Raw genomic sequence first — 17,871 nt, 5'->3', positions numbered from 1 at the left:
TCAGTTCTTGAATAGGATCCAGTACAGGTCAGTTCAGTATAATGGAATTGTAAAGCAATTGCCTTCACATAACATGCTTGAACTCATATACTATACTAGTATCCTGTGACATATTACAGAGGTATGATGCTATTGATGAGCAGTAAGTTTACTTTCAATCAATAGCTTTTCTACTTCGATCTATAGATGGCACAACAAATAATGAAACTCAATAGACACGCACACTGATATGCTGAGCCAAAGTGACCACACGTTGACTTTTCTGGTGTGACGAAGCCTGTGAAATATGACATGGGGATTGCTGACCATCTGTTTTCTGTCGTAGATGCCCTTCGGATACATGTTTTGCAGATACTAAATAGAGCAAAACAAGGAACATTATTAGATGTGCATTATTCTGTATATCACCCAAAAAAATTAAAAACATACCTATATATTAAAGTATGACAAAATGCTCTCTTCTGCGTATGAAGGTTTTAGACCTTGCATGTTTCACATATAAAATATATTGACTAGTCTTGCTTAAAAAGCAATTTTCAAAATTTATTTTTATTTTTTTTACAAAAGGAGGATGTTTTAGTCGATTTTTTTAATTGTTGAGACATCAGAGTGCAGGAACAAGCCTGGAATTCATTTATATTTATTTTCAGTAGAAATGCCTAAAGAACGTCTGAATTAGATTCAACTAGATTTTACAGCCCCAACTGACCGTAAATAATCATAACCGTTCAATCCAAATGTTGTTGGTCTGACTTTCCCTAAGAGTATACCAAGGCCACGATTGTATTTAAACATGGTGGTATATATATATATATATATATATATATATATATATATATATATAGCAGGTGTGTCCAAACTTTTGGTCTGTACTGTATATATATATATATATATATATATATATACATACATATACACACACACACACACACACACACACATACACACCATATATTAATTATAATGATGGATTTGTTCATCCAGTATGAGATATGCAAAATAAAGCTTAAATAGTACCTGAGTTTTCAAAAAAGTTTGCATAATGACTGTGCTTCTTTGTACAATCATAACTGTGTAGGAACAGGTCTTTTTTGGACTTCCCTAATGTGTCTGTCAGCTATATTATTCACTGTTCCATGCTTTATAACTCCCTGCCCGACGCCATTCTCTTAAAATAAAGACTTTTAAAATATGCTAATGAGCCTCTAGGTGCTATTAGGGCGTTGCATCAGCACCTAGAGGCTTGGTCTATGCACCCTTTGGCACACCCAGGTCCAGTTGATTGACTGGCGAGTTCTCCTCTTTGTCCAGTAAATCCTCCGCTGTCTCGTTTAGTATTCGGCGCAGGCGGGATGAGTGAAGGATGCGCTCCTGCTTCCTCACTGCGCCGAATACCAAACGGGAAGGCGCAGGATTTACTGGACGAAGAGGAGAACTCGCCAGTCAATCAACTGGACCTGGGTGTGCCAAAGGGTGCATAGACCGAGCCTCTAGGTGCTGATGCAACACCCTAATAGCACCTAGAGGCTCATTAGCATATTTTAAAAGTATTTATTTTAAGAGAACGGCAGCAGGCAGAGACTTATAAAGCACACTGTTATTTACTGCTGACATTAGCACATCGCTAATCTCACTCAGCTACATAACGTGATTTCTCATCACAGAAACCCTTTAAGAGCTGTGTCTGGTATTCAAGTTTATTCCCATCCCCGTCAATGGTGATCAGCTGTAATATCAGATGCAGCCAACAGAAAGGAGTGTTGCCTTGCTACATTTGTTTCTAATTCTAAGCCCTTTGAAGAGATCTTATATGGAACTAATTAACATCTGGTGAGGAAAAGCTTGCAATCACCTTGTTTGTGTCTTGAGTCATGCTCCAGACGGGCATTTTCGGAGTCTTGCATGGCAACTCGAACCTGCTTCTCATGAGAAAGGCGTGATGAACTCAGAGGGCTAACTGCATCACGTCTGTCAGGGCTGTACCCAGTGGGAAATCCTAATCAGATGTACAGATATTAGCATTTTCAATCCAACGCTTTAATATCAGGAAAAACAATGCAACTGTGCAAAATGTTCTCACTTGGTGATGGTGAGATTTTTTAAAGAAATCAGCAGTATTAGGAAATGTACAGTTAAAGACCATGGAAAAAAACCATCTCATTTGGCAGACCCTTATTCAGATTTTATGTCACAGGAATGGAATATAAAGTAGGGCTGAGACTGATAATAAAGTAGTCTTTTCACTCAGATAGAAATCACTAGGGAAGGAATTACCACATGTCCAGGATTACTCAATAGCCAGCCAGGTAACAGTAGAACATCTACCATCCCCATACATTGCCTGGAAATATACTTTGCCTAGACCAGAGAGTAAAACTATTCAGTAGTCAAGGCAATGCTGAATGTTTACAAAGATGCAATATTTTCCACTAAATTTCCACTAAATCACAAAAAGGAATATATTTTGTACTGATCCCCAATTAGCTGTCTTTCTACAGCTACATGACTCTTGAGTTTTGGCTGCTCAAATGAGGCCTAAGATTCAAAACTATGGTCCTAATGTATCAAAACTGCCTTTAAGAGTGCCTTGTTTTCCATAGCATTCACAGTTATCGTGCTTAGGTTTTCCTTATAATTTGGAAATCGAAAGCGGAGCTCTAGTTGTTACAAGCAACAATGTCACTTGTCACCCAACTGTCAACTGTTGGATTAACCATTTAGAATTTTATTAGAAACTGTTTAAAGGGTCTGCCAATATGTCCCACTGAAAGTCACTAGGAACATGGGCCATCAATGGTCACTCTTGGAATATAATTTTTGGAAATATACAAAATCAAAAAATACTATTCTAACTTACAAGACTTGTGTTTGGTTGTTCCGGCAATACACACAAAAAGTGTACATTTTGCACAGTTGTTTGAATCCACAACCCAGACTAAAAAATATCAGAACCACATAGCAAGCAATGTAGAGGTCTGCTTGGCATAACTAGAAGCTGTTGAGTAGAGCTGAAAATGTCACAGTGAGGACACGCCACCAAGCCAAGCCTTCTCGGAGTGACCACAATCTACCGGCAGTCCGACCCATGTTCTGCATAAACAGGAGAGGACCTAATCCTGCAAAGGTGATGGAATCCCTACATATTGCAGCTTTGCCTGGGATCTTCAGGTCACAGGAGATGCTGCACTTTAGTTGAACTTTGTGTTTTGTTAATCAAGCAGCTGGTCCATCTTATTGGGTAGAAGTAAAATAACACCATACATGCAGTTCATATATTGTTCTATGGGAAAACAAGTTAGCTGCTGAATTACATGGAGTCACATTTCTTATTGACTCCATGTATTATCTGAGTGGTACCAGTGCAGCAGCTACTGAAGAACACTCTCTAGCCGCCGACTATAGGTGGCCATACACCTTCAATAGCAGCTGGCTGCTTTCTCATTTAGCCGACAGCTATTCCACCATACAGAAGCACGCTCAGTTTAGGGGAGTGTGCATGTGCTCTAAATTTGGAGGGGCAAGTAAGCCACTGGTAGGCACCTCCAGCGGTGGGTTCTCTTTGGTAAATTCTTTCAGCATGCCTAATCCTTCTTGCCCCTGATATCATCGGTACTCAGTAGATCGCCATACACATTACAGTAGGTGGGATGGACTGACTTCGCCTTTTTGTTTATGGACACTTTTAGACACATAATGCACAATAAATAGGCAATTCTATATTTTGTTACTGTCAATATAAAAATATTGCTGGTAGTTTTATCTGTTGTGGGCTCTGTGAATTATTAAGAATATGCACAGTATAGATAGATTAAATATCCAAAGAAAGAGAAAAACATGGATTTCACATCCACATGCTATGCACTGATCTTTAACTGCTTCTCAGCATAATAAATAGCATACAGCCCTGATACATGTACTTTACATGAGGCATAGGCATACGTTTTGATCAAAATGCTTAAGCCCACTCATCACACCAAGGTTGCCTCCTCGAGTGGGACCTACTCTAATTTGGTGGAGCACCACGCAGCAACCACCGATGCTGCAGCACTATACCAGTACACGGTGGGACCTTGTAGTCAAACAGCACATCTGCTGCCAAATAAATCCACCCTAGCACTGGTTCCTACCAACCCGCCAGCACAGCACCATAGCAAAAATGGTAACCACGCAGTACTGCTCCATGTACATTTCTCTGTAATTCAGTAAAAACATGCAGCTTCAGATTAATACAATGTAGTCTGTCATGAAATGTTTTCTCCTGATCTAAGGCAGCTTTCACATCTGCATTGGGGCTCCGTTTGGGGCCTCCATGAAATAAATCGTCAAAAATAGTGCATGCAGGACTTTTCTTTGCTAAAAAAATAGTGCATGCAGTTCTCCCAAACTGATCCCATTATAGTCCAGCACTTATGTTTATTCTTCAGTTCCTATAACGAAGCAGAATAACGGAAATAATAGCGGTGATGTGAAAGCAGCCTAAAAGATGATGCTTCTATCAGATCTTACTATGCCAAGTAACACCATGGTAAAAAATGTTTTAAATGATGTGCAAAATTATTTTTGTATCATGCGCCAAAGTTCAGAACTACAATTAACACACAAATGAATCCAAGACAAGTTGGACCGCATTTCATTGCAGGGAGGATTGTTTTAGCTATTGTTTCAAGCCCCTCAAATTAAAAATTCAACAAAGCAAGCCAAGCACAAACTGGACTAATAAAATAAAAAAAATATTCCTAGCAAAAATATATATCTTATTAGAAAATTTTAAATTAATGGAAAAATATTGAGACAAATGATTTGTGAAGTGAAACGGAAACAAAAAACTGGGAAGCTGAAAAAGCCAATCACCAAAACGTGCATTAAAACAAAGTGGAAAAAATTATATATATAATGTATATATATAAATGAGCTACAAAGCTTTGAACTACCTGCTCCCGTAAGTCTTACCATCACTACTGGCGTTGATATTTAGCGAGGCTCTTTCTCGCTTCCCGTTATCACAAGAAATTTGACGCATGATAATGGCGTCTATGAAGTTGGCCGCGGTCATGGTGGTCTTACCGAGTGATCGGAGCTCCTGTTCCTGCATGGAAAAGGGTTTATTTGGGGTCTTGTCTCTATTGTGCTGCTCACTGGCTGGCACTGCACTCTGGTCCAGGGGCTGGTGAGGTTGGCTTTTCCCCTGTCCGTTGTTATAGTGATGAACTGAATTGGCCACAGCTGAAGGATGAGGCCTGGACTCAATGTTCTTAATGGGTGACATCTGTTCAAGGGCTGCTGACGGCAGCTTGGAGTTGTATATGTTTTCAGTCCTTGAACGTTCAAGTTTGGCTTCTCTTGACCTTGCAATATCCTTCTGTACCAAGGTATTTTCAGCAGAGTGAAAGCTTTCTCGTTCATTTGCTGAGCGGTGAGAGGATGTGGACAACTGCGAGGACCGGATGGGTGAAGAGTTGGAGGACGTTCTATTCAGCAAAAAAAAATAAAAAAAAAAAATAAGTAATCATAAAAAAAAAAAAAAAAAATATATAAAATTTCGATAATTTATATAAATAGATAAACATATTCACCGCAATACAGAAGGGGTGCCACTCTCAGAGCTCGTCATGTGGTTTTTCATGCCAGTGTTTTGAAGAACACTGGGGCGTTGCTGAACATTCTCATGTGTTCGTGGCGATACTGGGGAATGTTGGTGGCTGTGATTCTGAGCTGACAAGCGTCCACTACTTTGCTCTGTGCCTGCAACAGAAAAATCTGTAGCACTGCATAGCTCTAGAAACTCTGTGGTCAGGAGGCCAGTTCCCACAGTAAACAAGTTACATTATATGGAAGTCCCCCTTAGAAACCATAAAAAGATTATATATAATACTCCTTACCTGGTCTCCATATAGGAGCGTGCTCCACTGTTGTTGTAAGCACCGATTTCTCCCTATCTCTTTCTCGCTCTGAGGCTGATGAGGTCTGCTTGGTCATGTGTGTGGTTGTTGCTGTAACAGTTATATACAGTAGGTGAGACATACATATGCAATAAGAATTCGATTACTACACATCCATTAAAGGACATCTGTCAGCAGATTTGTACCTATGAAACTGGTTGGCCTGTTACATCTGCACATGGCAGCTGAAGGCATAGTCCTATGGTCATATGTGCCCTCACTGTCAAGAAAAATTATGCTTTAATATATGCAAATTAGCTTCTAGGAGCAACAGGGGGGTTGCCATTACACCTAGAGGTTCTGCTCTCTGCAACTGCTTGCCATCTGCATATTGATTGACAGGACCAGGTAGTGAACTCATTATTACACCTGGCCCTGTCAAAGTGGAGAGGGTGCAGCAGCTGCAGAAAGAACAAGTCCTTTAGGTGTAACAGCAACGCCCCCGTTGCTCCTAGAGGCTCATTTACATATATCAAAGCATCATTTTTCGCAGCAATGCAGGCACATATGAACATGGGACCAACACAGAAGCCTTCAGCGGCCAAGCAAACATACAACAGGTCAGTCAGTTTCATAGGTACAAATCTGCTGACAAACACCCTTTAAATATTGAATATATGCAGAAACATGGCTTTAATAAACTATTCCAGAAACAGCACCATGCCTGTCCACGGATTACATTTGTTTGTTTATATTCTCATTATTGGTTTCAAAAACATGTTACATACATATAAGGTTTCTGACTGTAACAGTTTCCAATAAAAAACATGTTCGAGAGGATATAGTTGCTGTACATAAATGAGAATTAATCACGAGTTATATGAGGAGTGAGTACACACAGCCTGTACAATACTGGATTGACAACTGCTAAAAGTTGCTACTTGACCAAAGTCTTCCCTGGGATCGACCGATTCATACATACCACAAATTTATAGACTCTCAGGGAAACAGAAACATGAAAATAGCGAGGGGGAGGTCAATAACCCATTACTATTATAAGAGGTACTCATGTACCCACCGCGCCAACAATCTCCCTCGTCTAAAGAGGAGTGGTGTTAGCAATGAACAGGGAAATATAGTAAGCGACAGATTCCAGATACCCGAGTTTAGTCCTCAAAGCATACCTCTCCACGGACTCCATATTTTCAGGAACCTGCAATGGGATCTCTCTGTCTTGCTAATAAGATCCTTGAAGTTGCACATCTGGTCTACTTTAATACACAATTCATCAAATGTTGGAGGGCTCGAATTTAGCCAATGCAGTGGGATTAATGCTATCTCTGCAGCTAGCAAATGTGTAATTAGGTTTTGTCTTGGATAGGCGGTAGGTGGTGCTTCATTTAGCTAAAAAGATCATTTCTGACAATATGCGGAAGGATGTTTTGGAGAGGACCTCGATAGCTGACTCAATTTGTTTCTAAAATGTATGTATGGCTTCACAGTCCCACCAGATGTGCAAGTAAGATCCACTTGACCCCTGACACCTCCAACATCTGTCCAAATCAGAGACATTGTGTTGAAAAAGAAATTCAGGTGTACAATAATTGATAATGGCTTTCCTGAAGGCGCACACCTCGTGAGAAGCCTTGCGAGTGCTGCAAAACAAATCTGGTCTCTGAGTCAGAGAGATTGATTCCCAGCTCCTTTTCCCAGGAACTCAAAAAAACCGGTTTGGATTAGATATTCTGCTAAATAAAATGTTGGTATAAATAAGAAATTTTCCTGATTTGGGAAGATCTGACAACATCAATTGTTCAAAATCCCTGGCAGAGGCAGCTCCGGAGAGGGCCCTTACAGCTTTTGAACATATACATTTAAAGTGGGCATAATAGAAGTTACTCCGGGGATATCTGTTAGAAGAAATGTTCTGAAAGTGTCAATTTTGGGAATGGCCTTGTCTTGGAGTGCATCCCTCAGTTTCCATTGTATCCAAAAACGCTATACGTCCTCCTTAGCTGCCCCCGGGGAGGCAATGAAGACAGGCAGGAGGGACATTGGTATAAGAGGGGATGGCCGAGGGGCAAGGGAGTGTGCCAAGTTCCTCCACACTTCCATCGGACTCTTGCCATCAGGTCTAGGCCTAGAGCGAGGGAGCCACAAATTTCCCAGATTTGTATATTTGTTCCACGAGGAGGATATTGCAAAAGGGTCTTCATCCCCTATTGGGAACAATATTTGCAACCATCTTATTAACTGAACTGCTTTGTAATATGAGTGTACATCAGGTAGACCCAAGCCTCCCACCTCTCTCCTCCTGACCATCAAGGAGTGAGCTAGTCGTGATCTCTTATGTTTCCAAAGGAACTTAGAGAAGAGGCTTCTGATGGATGTAAAGAAGGCGGGAGGAAGGTGGATAGGCACCATCTGTAATATAAACAACACTTTTGGCATTATATATGTTTTTAGTAGTTTTTTTTCTACCAAGCCAATAGATTCACAATTTGTCATAGGATTTTAGTAAGTTTGTAACCTCCACTAATAATGTCGAATAGTTCAGATGATCAAGGTCTGAGAAGATAGACGTACTCCTAAATAGGTGATTGATGACGTGGCCCAAGCAAAGTTTGTGCTCGATTTCAAACCCTGCACCACTGCTTGCGGGGCTGTTATATTGAGTACCTCTGACTTGGTAGAGTTGACTTTATAGTTAGAAATAATTCTATATTCCCTCAATAATTGTGCAATCTCTGGAAGACGGATTTGCTGTTAAAAACAATAGATCATCAGCAAAAGCTAAGAATTTCAATTGCCTTTCCCCCAGAGGAAGCCCTTTAATACCAAGCCGCTCTCTGACACTCTGAAGCAAGATTTCCATTACAAGGACAATAGAGAGGGAGATGGGCAGTTCCGTTTGTGATTTTTAAATACAGGTGAGAATGTGCCATTTATGTTGAGGCGTGCATGAGAGGTTTGGTATAGCGTAAAGATTGCATGTATCAATGGCTGAGAAAAAGCAAATTTATGGAGTGCAGCTTCCATAAATGCCCATTTGACTCTATCAATACCGAGAAGGACCAGTGGTGATTTAGAGGTGCGGGCAGAGTGGATGGTGTGGAAAAGTCTAGCTGTGTTAGTCTTCCTCTCTCTCCCTTGGACAAAACCCACTTGTTCAGGACCTACTAAAGAGGGGATGATGGATTTAATCCTATTGGCGAGCAGTTTGGCCCAGATTTTCAGGTCTTGGTTTAGTAAGGAAATTGGCCTATAACTTCCACAATCTGTGGGATCTTTCCCTTCTTTGAGTATTCGTGTGATAAAGGCTTCTTGGGCCTGTCTTGGGAGAACGCCATCGGAGAGAAGATCATTACAGACCCTTGTCAAGTGAGGTACTAGCACCTCATGAAAGGTTTTGAAGTAGTGTAAGGGAAAACCATCAGGGCCTGGACTCTCTTTAGAGAAAAAGCTCCATATGACCTCTTTGACTTCTACTTCGGAAAAGGGGGAAGACTAATTCCACAGCCACTGTGGGGGAGAGAAAGGAGAGTTTCAAGGAGTGCAGAAACGTTTGTGTTGCCTCCGTAGCTTTCGAACCTGCATCTGTACTATCCAGGTCATTTAAATTGTATAGCTGAGAATAAAAGTGGTGAAAAGCTTTCGCAATCTCTTGTGGTAGTCACCATTTTACCAGTCGTCTTATTTTGTTAATTAAAGCTTTGGATCTGGCCTTCTTAAGGAGGGAGGACATCAACCTGCCTCCCTTGTCACCATGTGCATACTGCTTAGCTGAATGTATTGAGAGGTAGGTTTTAAGCTTTGCCCTTAGAGCCACTAGTTCTTCCTGCAGGGGAAGTGATTTGGATTGTTTTTGGATTTTCTCCACTGCAGCGATCTGTTGTAGAATGCTAGCAACTTCTTTTTGTTTATCTTTTTTTTAGTTTAGAACCCAGAACGATAAGCATACCTCTGATGTAGACTTTATGCGCCTCCCAAACTATCGGTGCCTTCATCTCTTCTACTGAGTTTATATCGAAATACTCCGAGATGTTTATTGATTTCCTGATAGGCTTTTTCATCATTAAGAAGGGATTCATTTAATCTCCATGACCATTCCTTTTTAGGTAACTGCTTCATGGAAAGTGTGATGGAACACTGGGCGTGGTCAGAGATAGTGATATTGCCTATGGAAGCTGATCTTGTCTGCAACAACACTGATTTGGTGACTAGTATGTGGTCTAGTCTCTGAAAAGAGTTATGCATGGTTGACTTAAAGGTATAATCCTTTGTTCGAGGATGGAGTTGCCTCCACAGATCAATTAAGCCTACTTCCTGCAATTTTGCATGAAGCTTGCCAATTGCTCTCTGTGTAATACTAGATTGCTGTGACGATGAGTCCAACACAGGTTTTAATACTAAATTCTAATCCCCTTCCAAAATGATCTGACCCTCAGTGAACATTTTTAGGTCTTCTAGGACATGTAGCAATCATGGAATCTGTTTCGTATTAGGGACATAAATATTAGCAAAGGTGTATTTCTTGGATGCTATAGATCCCTTAAGAAAGAGTACTCTACCCTCAGCATCTGTAAACTGCTGTGAGACCTGGAAAGGAATAGATTTGTGGAAAGCGATTGATACTCCTTTCGTGCGCAAAGTCTCCTGGCAACTATAGAACCATTGGCTAAAGTAGTAAGTGGGCTTCTTGTAGGAACACAATGCTAGTTTTGAGCTTGCGTAGTAAAAAGATGGTGTGATGTCTTTTATTAAGCGAATTTAAGCCTTTTATGTTTAAGGTTGTGACCTTGATATCTGCCATAGGCGCGAGAGTGACGTAAAGGGAGAGACGGCGAAAGGATAGGAAAACCTGACAAACGTGGGGGAGAAGCTAGTCAAGACAAACTACAAGAGACAGATACAATTACCACAGAATGAACAACAGATAAAAGTTAACCACTTTACAACCTTGTACTTTGTAGATGCGAAAATAACACTAAGACACAGTAACTCAATTGAGTCTACACCCACTGCCCCCTCCAGCTGAGCAGAGACAAAAAAAAAGGGGGGGGGGGGGGGGTATTACCCAGGGATGTCGTGCACCCCAGCGCCACCTAAAGAGTTACAACCGGTCAGAAGCAGATGAGTGGTGATAAAAAAAAGAAAGTTGGCAGGAGAGGGGGGATGGAAGGGAGTATGGGAGTCAGGCATTATAATTACAGGTGTAGAATGAGCCGGACCTTCAAGATGGAGAACCTGAAAGGTAGCGGTATGGCCTGAAAGCAACTGGATTGGGGGGGGCGAGGTGGTGGTGGTGGGGGGTCATAGGGTTTGAACCTCCCTTATCTGTGACAAGGCCAGGGGCATAATGTCTAAAAATGCCAAAAAAACACAAAGTTTGTGAATACTGTAACACAATAATGCAAATGAATACAAGCACAAATAACATGCTTGTGGAACTGGAAAGAAAAGCTATTGCACACAACTAGAAGGGCCGTTGAGGCCCAAACCTGCACATTAGCAGAAGATTCTGAGAGTCCCTCTTTCAGAACGCGGTGATAAATCCCGGGCACTTATGAGAGTCAGGTAATTAAAGCTGCCTTGAGATATCTCCTTTTCTCCTTTGGTTCTTGTTTTCTGGAAGCCGTTTTCCATGCGTGCACTTTCAGGAGCGGAGGAAGATCTTGGTCAAGAAGCAAAGGCATACAGGACTGTAGTACCGCATCGGCGGTATGTCCAGCGCAGCCCATAATTTCTCCAGGTCGGGCGGTGCGTGGTCTCAAAATCCTCCTCTTTGCTAGGGTAGCTGGAGCAAGATCTTGGTAAAAGTGAAGTGTAGTCTCAGCATACACAATGGGGTGTATTTCTCTAGCTGCTGTGAGTAACAGATGTGTCCACATAAGACAGCAAACCACAGATTATGTCTCATGGTGGGTCCCCCTGTTTTAGCTTGGGGCACAATGCTCTATGACTACTATTCCTGCAGCCCGTTCTGGGCCCAGTAGGCTATTAAAGATCTCCCTCGCCACCTTCTCAAGGAATTCTGGCGCAAAGTGCTCCGGTAACGATTTGATCCTAATATTTTTCTTCTGCTTCGGTTCTCTTGGTCCTCTATGAGTAACAGAGCCTTATAAATGTATTCAGCGTGTTGAGAGGAGCGGGCGGCTACTGCTTCCGAGAGTGTCACTATGCTGATTGTGCAGTTTCCAGTCCGTCTACCCTGTGGCCGATAAGCTTTAAAATCAGCTTTAATATCTGCCAGCTCTTCCATCACCGATGCAATATAGTTTTCCTCAGAAATACCTTAGTGATAGGGGCAGAGGCAGACTCACCATAGTCACTCCCCGCCACACTTTCTCAGCCACCTATTCTTCCGCGCTAACAGCTGCCGCCGCCATCTTGGATAAGTCTCCCGGCACCAGAGCACTTTGTTTCTTCCAACATTTCTGTAAGTCCATCTGGCTAGGAATAGGTTTAGGGGTGCCCGGAGAAACCACGGCTCGTTCCTTGGTGTTTTTGACCACATTATGGTGCTTTTAAGTTGCTTATTCGGCGGCCCTGAGGTGCACTGTGACGGAGCTGCAGGCTCACGCGTCCACGACATGCAGCGGCCAGGCTCCTCCCCTGTCCACGGATTACGTTTGGTATTGCACCTCAGCTCCACCAAAATGAATGGGGTTAAAGAAGCTCTCCCAAAATTCTTTATTGTCTGACCTGTTAGAAAGGTACATGATGTAAACTGTATTGGAGGTAATATTCTCAGAGACTGTATTTGTGTACAAATCCCATCCCTTCTGCTTCTCAGCTGTGTCATGAGTCCAAGACTCTGACTCTCCAGCTGACACAGGACAGGAAGTCAGCTACTTCTCTATTCATTCCTATGAGATTAATAGTGAGGCTCTCATTGGAATACATAGAGAAACTGGCTTCCTGTCCACACATAAGATGGTGTGCTATTTGGAGAGTCAGAGTGTTGGTCACATGACACAGCTGAGGATCAAAAGGAAGGTTATAACTCACAAATTAATTTACATCATGTGCCTTTCTAATAGGTCAGAGAATACAACATTTTGACGGAGTGCGTCTGTAAAGGGGCTATTGCGGACAAGAATAGGCATTTTCTATTACAGTGCCGGCCATGTGCGGTCCGCAAGTTGCGGAACGCACATGGGCCCGTATTCATGTTTTGTGGATCCGCAAAACACTTATGGTCGTGTGAATGCACCCTTACTGTAATAATTTGTTTTCACTGAGTTCTTCTTACATCGGACAAAGAAAGAAAGAGTTCAGTGCTGCTCCCCCCACATTGAAGGTAAGCAACTGCACCAGAGCAGCATTAGGGGTTATTTTTTTTGTAGCACCACGTACAGTTTTCAAAGGTGACATACTGGGGTACATACAATTTTTTTAATACATTTTTAGGCTCTATTCAGACTTCCGTAACGTGTTTTGCAGATCCACGGATCCGTAAAACACGGACAGTGGCAATGTGCGGGTCCGCAATTCCGTATCCGGGCAGCACATCGTGCTGCCCCATAGAAATGAATGGGTCTGCAAAATGTGGAACGAAATTGCGGACGTGTGAATGGAGCCTTATGGTGCAATGAACAAAAATTTTGGCACGTGAACATATTTTTCATCATTTCAGTCTTTTACGGATCATTTAAGTTTTTATGGATGCAAATGGTGCGTAGTTTTTTGTAGAGAGGGAACAAGCAGCAGATTCCTGTCACAGTTGGAGCGGGCAGCAGGGAGCCGACAACTGACAGGAGCAGACTGCACATGCGCATGGACGAGCTTCCTCTCAAGCTCCTCCATGTCGCGTGCAGCCATGGACGAACTCAGCTGCAAGGTAGAGCAGGACTAAGGGTGTGTGGTTTATAATTGAAAGAAAAGCAGGCAGATGTGTTTAATAAAGTATATTAGGAACTTCATTCTTTCCATGCCTGCTACACTGTAGTGGAGAGTAGTTAAAGAGTGGCCAACCCCTTTAAGCAGACTGACCCTCTGGACCACACGACTGCTCATATGACCGCATTTCTGTACAAAATGAGGACCTAGAAAAAACAAGTAAGCAAGCAAACCATCTTGGCACCTTATAAGAGAGTTAGTTTCCAGAGAAAGGCAAGCTGGTACCTGGGGAGAGTGGGGAGCTACTAAGTCTGTTGCTGAAAGTTTGTGGCCCTCCAGAGATGTAAGTGATGCGGTCCATTGTGGCAGCGGATGATGCTGAAGACTGAGGTATGAGGACAGGCAGATGTGGCACTTGGGACAGGTCTATGATTCCTGTAAGTGGTAAACAAGATAATGGATTAGATAATCACTAACATAACATTATACTGTATGTTTTATCCATCCAGATACACCCTGTAAAGTTAGTAATTTGCCTATGTTCAAACTAGTATTACATTGTATTTAGATAGAACCTGTTTACACGAGTATCATGGCTTCTGTTTATAGCTGATTAATGGGCCAGATCAGTTTTTTTAAAGGATGCAAAAGGCTGCTGATAGACCCTAATCTGGCCCATTTGGTCAGGCTCTGAAAATTTTGATGCAGACTGTTATGCTTGATGTCAAAATACAGAAACATCTGGAAGTCCCTGAGGGAGTCCTGTTATTCCAGTGTGGACATCCCAAGTGCCCACAACTTTTCCTTAAAGAGGTTGTCCGGGTTCAGAGCTGAATGTGGACATACCCATATTTTCACCCAGCATTTTATGCTCCGATGCTCTCCCTTGCCCTGCGCAGGATCACTCTTCCGCCCAGCAGTGTGTTCGGTGAAGTCACCGGCTCTGATGGGCTGGCTTTAGCGCTGCCCTAGCAGTTTTACAGGCTAGGGCAGCGCGAAAGCCCACCCATCAGTGCAGGTGACGGCACCGCCTGGCAGCCCTAAGGAGAACCCGGTACGTCACCGGATCTCCTGAAAATGTCTTTTCCCTAGGCGATTCAGCACGGGGAAAAGGAGAGCATTGAAACATAAAATGCTCCAATGCTCTTGTCGGGGGGCTGCCTGCATGAAAATATGGGTATGTCCGGGCTCAGCTCTGAACCCGGACAACCCCTTTAACAGCTCTTTAAAAGGAATGTTATGCAGAGAATATGTATATTGGCAATTAAATGGGTTGTTAAATATGGTCCAGTTGTTTTCAATGGAGGAAGCAGTGCATGGTAATATTACAATAACTATGACCATGATGAATCCATCAGAATGGGAGCTGCTCTGCATCAGATTTCCATTCTGGCTAATAGACTGTAAATCCGACAGTGAGCCCCTCACAAGAACTATGAGGAATATGGAGTGCAGTTTTAAGGTTCTGCTTAAAAATGGATTACTATGGACATAAACCTATGGGACAGATATTCAGTGCATACTTCGAGGACCTGCTGTGTAGTTGAGAGCCAGGGCTGGGTCCCTTGGTTGTAGCCCACGTAGCATTTCAGCCCTCTGTGCCATGGCAGTTGACGGATTGTGATGCATATGCTGCGAAGTGATGTAGTCATTGATGATCGTCTGGCGGTTTTCCATGGCAGCAGTGTCTGGATATCCACGGATGAGGTATGGGGGATAGAGGTGGGGGTATGCTGGATTTGGGGCCAAATGTCTAGGCAGGTAGTAAGCAGCTGTAAAAACAGTACAAATGGGAGAACCATAAATACCACTCATATATAAATAATCAAATATTGAAACTAATATACCAGTAGATGGCATGCTTTAGTCAGGAAATGTGTTACCAAAAATTTTATCTGCCAGTTAAAACCAAACAGTAACACGCATCCTTTTTTTTCCTCATTTGTGTTTATTTTCTGATTGTAGATTTTTTAAAATTTTATTTCCTGAACATGATCATGGGGCTGCCATCTTGCCTGAGCTGTTCTTAACAGCAATTACACAGCATTACAAAAAATTGCTTTACGGCAGCCCCATGGGCCATAGACACAATGGACAGGAGGGGACCTCATTGACTTCTATGGGAGAGTTTTCTAGGCAAGCTCTGTGACCTGTGCAGAGGTCATTGTATAAGGAAAGAATAGATAAGCTCTGACAATCACCTACTGTGAATGGAGGATCCTGTCCTGGAGGATCACAGATGTGATATCATTACAGGCAGGATCAGAATAAGCTAACTGCAGTAAAGTGCCAATTATTAGATACAGTGGCCAGTGCAAGAAGTGCAGGATTTTTGGTTGTAGTTTAAATATAAAAAGTGACATGGAAAATTAAAAATAACACCATCAAAAATTATTTAAAAATATGTTAAACATAAAAAAGTGATTTAAACAGCAGGTCATTTTCTGATGGCACATTCCGATTAACCCCTTTTTTAGTTATTTAATTAAAAATTAAATTGAAACGTTTTTCAGTGCAATAAAAACAGAAATCATGTACAAGTGGTTTCTTTACCTGCTTCAAGTGGGATTCCTCTGGAAATAGCTGCAGGGTCAAATGCTAAGGGAATATGACTCCTGTACAGCTCAGCTGGGCTGACTCCACGGAATAAATGCTCATAGGGTGACATGGCGTGGAGATGTTCAGGGACTGCTGTATGAGGCGACTTTGAGTTTGAAATGTCTCTAGGGTTAGGGGTGCTCTTCCTTTCCTGGGTCACTGGTTTTCCAGAACTAATACTGCCTGTTGGTGAAAAAAAGACATCAATAAAGAATTCATTTGAATATAATGCAGTGTAACTGATGGATGCTCAGAAATATTATTCCCTAGTATATTATCCTTTAGTATAAACTCAGTTGCCCTCAGATCTGCCGACCTGCAGAAGTAAAATAATGACAAATAACTCATAAGTATATTCTGTTATATGTCAATGCAAATAAAATGTGCCTTAAAATGACCTCCAAAGAAATATAAGATAGAAGCCCTACCTTCATGGCTCCGCTGTGCAGACTCTCTGGTAGTGACAGGAGACCCTCTATTCAGATGACTACTGTATGATGTTCCGTGGGGCAACTGATGATCCTCATAAGTGAGTGGGCTATGTCTGGGCTTTCCAGGGTCGGGAACAATTACAGGAGCTCCTCTGGTTATTGAGCCAGAGCTAGGTCTACTTTTCAGCATCATCTCATCATATACTCGTTCCATAGTCCTTGGGTCTTGCAAGACCTCCATGGGGTGCAAAGAGTGGTAGGGTCTCCCTGTGCTACCAATTATGGATCGCACATCATGCTTCTTGGCACTCACTGAAGAACCACTGTCATACTTCAAAGGCGTACCCTGTACAAAAAGTGACAACATTTGCATGACATTAAAAACACTGGTAAAACATGATAATAATGCTAATAGAAATATTTCTTATATAGTCACTGAAGCTATATGGAAGGTGAACATGATTTGGCGAGGTAAGAATTGCTGAGATGGTCTAATGAATGGATCAGAAGGTTGCTTCCTGCATACAGCCATATGGTACATTGACCTCAATGAGAAAACAGTATGCATTAATCTACCAAGCTCCCCCTAGTGGCAGATGCAAGCAACGCTCTATCCTCAACACGAACAACAACTTGTATGTATCAAGACTGCTTGCGAGTGTTTAGAGAATTCCTGTACGTAAACGCGGCACAATTTTCACACAACAACCCCCTATGCTGAGGGATATAATCATGCAAGGGGACAAGTCTCTGCTGTCCTTGAGATGAACACAGGTCTTTTTCAGTTCCAATCCAAATATTAATCCCACTGAAGGAACAAGGAAAATATTCCTAAAAACAGTTTGAGAACATTTTACTGGCTGGCATCCATTTTTATGCCCGTCTAAACAGGACTTTCATTCATTCTGATAATCTCAGATTTTATGTTATTCATCTAGACATCTCCATAAACAAGGATATCCTGGTCAAAATGAGCTAAAAAGGAAAACAAGGAGGCCCCTCAGACCAAAGGAAATAAACACTGTAAAAACATTTGCGCTGGCAGATTTACTACGATATAGTAAACGAATAGCACAGTCCATGGACATCTACACCGTAGGAGCTGCAATGCTATCGGGGGA

General features: G+C 42.1%; 1 protein-coding gene across 26 annotated transcripts in view; it reads right to left on the bottom strand.

Annotated features, from left to right (window-relative positions):
* The window catches only part of NCOR2 (nuclear receptor corepressor 2), a 407,074-nt gene that overhangs the window by 15,741 nt on the left and 373,462 nt on the right, over positions 1–17,871 (bottom strand). For 21 of the 26 annotated variants that reach the window (XM_044275678.1, XM_044275679.1, XM_044275656.1 and 18 more), the window contains 9 exons: positions 16,748–17,096; positions 16,275–16,502; positions 15,245–15,493; positions 14,007–14,156; positions 5,880–5,990; positions 5,574–5,742; positions 4,951–5,468; positions 1,853–1,996; positions 224–354 (listed from right to left, as the gene is read on the bottom strand). In XM_044275678.1, coding sequence (XP_044131613.1) covers positions 224–354; positions 1,853–1,996; positions 4,951–5,468; positions 5,574–5,742; positions 5,880–5,990; positions 14,007–14,156; positions 15,245–15,493; positions 16,275–16,502; positions 16,748–17,096 — 2,049 coding nt within the window. The remainder of the gene's footprint in view (positions 1–223; positions 355–1,852; positions 1,997–4,950; positions 5,469–5,573; positions 5,743–5,879; positions 5,991–14,006; positions 14,157–15,244; positions 15,494–16,274; positions 16,503–16,747; positions 17,097–17,871) is intronic. The other 5 variants (XM_044275676.1, XM_044275681.1, XM_044275680.1 and 2 more) reach the window with 2 other exon arrangements.

The sequence above is a fragment of the Bufo gargarizans genome, chromosome 1 (genome assembly GCF_014858855.1).
Source record: "Bufo gargarizans isolate SCDJY-AF-19 chromosome 1, ASM1485885v1, whole genome shotgun sequence".
NCBI classification, from domain to species: Eukaryota; Metazoa; Chordata; class Amphibia; order Anura; family Bufonidae; genus Bufo; species Bufo gargarizans.
The sequence above is the reverse complement of the archived record's forward strand: the minus strand, read 5'-3'. Positions and strand labels throughout refer to the sequence as shown.